This window comes from Malurus melanocephalus, unplaced genomic scaffold (assembly GCF_030028575.1).
Source record: "Malurus melanocephalus ecotype Western Australia unplaced genomic scaffold, MMel_1.1 scaffold_5909, whole genome shotgun sequence".
Lineage (NCBI taxonomy): Eukaryota > Metazoa > Chordata > Aves > Passeriformes > Maluridae > Malurus > Malurus melanocephalus.
Window position 1 is genome coordinate 1 of NW_026629140.1, and position 1,658 is coordinate 1,658.

Genomic DNA, 1,658 nt, shown 5'->3' on the forward strand with positions numbered 1-1,658 from the left:
AGGGGTTGGGGACATGGAGTGGGGACAGGGTTTGGGGTCAGGGGTTGGAGTTTTGGGTCTGGGGACACAGAGTGGGGGGCAGGGATTGGGGTCCTGCATTGGAGGATTTGGGGCTGGAGGCATGGTTTGGTGGCCCTCTAAACTATGGGGTCAGGGATTGGGGACAGAGGGTTGGGGACATGCCATGGGGACATAGTTTGGGATCCCAGGATGGGGACACGGGCAGTGGACACGGACTGAGGTCTGGGGTTGGGGACCCAGACTGGACTTGGTGATGTGGAGTCAGACACTGGGGAGACCCAGGTGTGGGGACAGGGCTGGGGACACTCCCTGGGGACACCCGGCGGGTTTTCTCCTCTGGCCGGGTGTGCGGAGGGGGATGGGGCGCACCGGGACCCCCATTTGGGGTGAGCCCCCCCCCGAACCCCCGCCTGTCCCGGTCCCGGCGGATCCCGCGCCCCGAAGGGGTTAAAGCTCCGGTCCCTCCCTCCGCTTCTCCTCCCCCGGCTCCGGGATAAACCCGGGAACCAACCCGGGAACGCGCCCGGAACCCGCCCGGCCGCTCCGCCCGGCCCGGCCCGTCCTGCCCCGACCCGTCCTGCCGGTCCTGCCGGGGCTGCCGGAGCCTCCCTGCCCCGAGCGCGGCCTTCGGCCTCCTCCTCGTCCTCCTCAGCTTCCTCCAGACTCTTCCAACCTCGTCCAGACGTCCTCAGCTTCCTCCAGWGCTCCTCAGCCTGCTCTGCCTCCAGCCTCCTTCCACCCTTCTCCGTCCTCCCCGCGCTCTCCTCATCCTCCTCCAAACCTCCCCGATCTTCTTCTCCCACCTGCCACCCTCTTTCCCAACTTCCTCCAACCTCCTTTCCCATTTCCCGACCTTCTCCAGCCTCCTCACCCTCCTCCAAACCTCCTCACCCTCCTCATCCTCCTCATCCTCTAAACCTCCTCATCCTCCTCCAAACCTCCCCGATCTTCTTCTCCCACCTGCCACCCTCTTTCCCAACTTCCTCCAACCTCCTTTCCCACTTTCCCATTTTCTCCAGCCTCCTCACCCTCCATCCACGCTCCTTTCCTTCCTCCCGACCTTCTCCATCCTCCTCACCCTCCATCCACGCTCCTTTCCCATTTCCCGACCCTCTCCATCCTCCTCACCCTCCATCCACGCTCTTTCCCCTCCTCCGGAGCTCTCCCGATCTCTCTCCCCGCTCTCTCCCCGCTCTCCCCGCCGTCTCTCCCCGATGTCSGTCTCCATCCCCCGGCAGCCGCTCCGCAGCAGCGCGGCCGTTCCGGGCCGTTCCTTCTCCTCGCGTTCCTTCACGGCCGGCCCGGCGCTCAGGATGAGCACGGCGCCGTTTTTCGGCCCTTACGGGGGTCTCCGCGGCGGCCCCGGGGGTTTTGGGGGTCCCTCGGGGGGGATCACGGCTGTCACCATCAACCGCAGCCTGCTGACGCCGCTGGACGTGGCCGTGGACCCCGAGCTGCAGGAGCTGCGCCGGGAGGAGAAGGAGCAGATCAAGACCCTCAACGATAAATTCGCCTCCTTCATCGACAAGGTGGGGCTGGAGGGGACCCCGAGGCGGGGTGCGACCACCCTGGGGACGTCCTGGGACACTGAGACCCTCCCTGGGACCCTCTGAACGTCTTTGGGGGACACTGAGACC

General features: G+C 66.1%; 1 protein-coding gene across 1 annotated transcript; it reads left to right on the forward strand.

The window, feature by feature from the left end:
• The first annotated feature begins 535 nt into the window (after positions 1-535).
• Positions 536-1,634, forward strand: LOC130588520 (keratin, type II cytoskeletal 8-like). Its single transcript, XM_057389437.1, has 2 exons — positions 536-802; positions 905-1,634. The coding sequence occupies exon 2, from the start codon at positions 1,236-1,238 to the stop codon at positions 1,632-1,634; it is 399 nt and encodes a 132-aa protein (XP_057245420.1). The 5' UTR covers positions 536-802; positions 905-1,235.
• Positions 1,635-1,658: the final 24 nt, after the last annotated feature.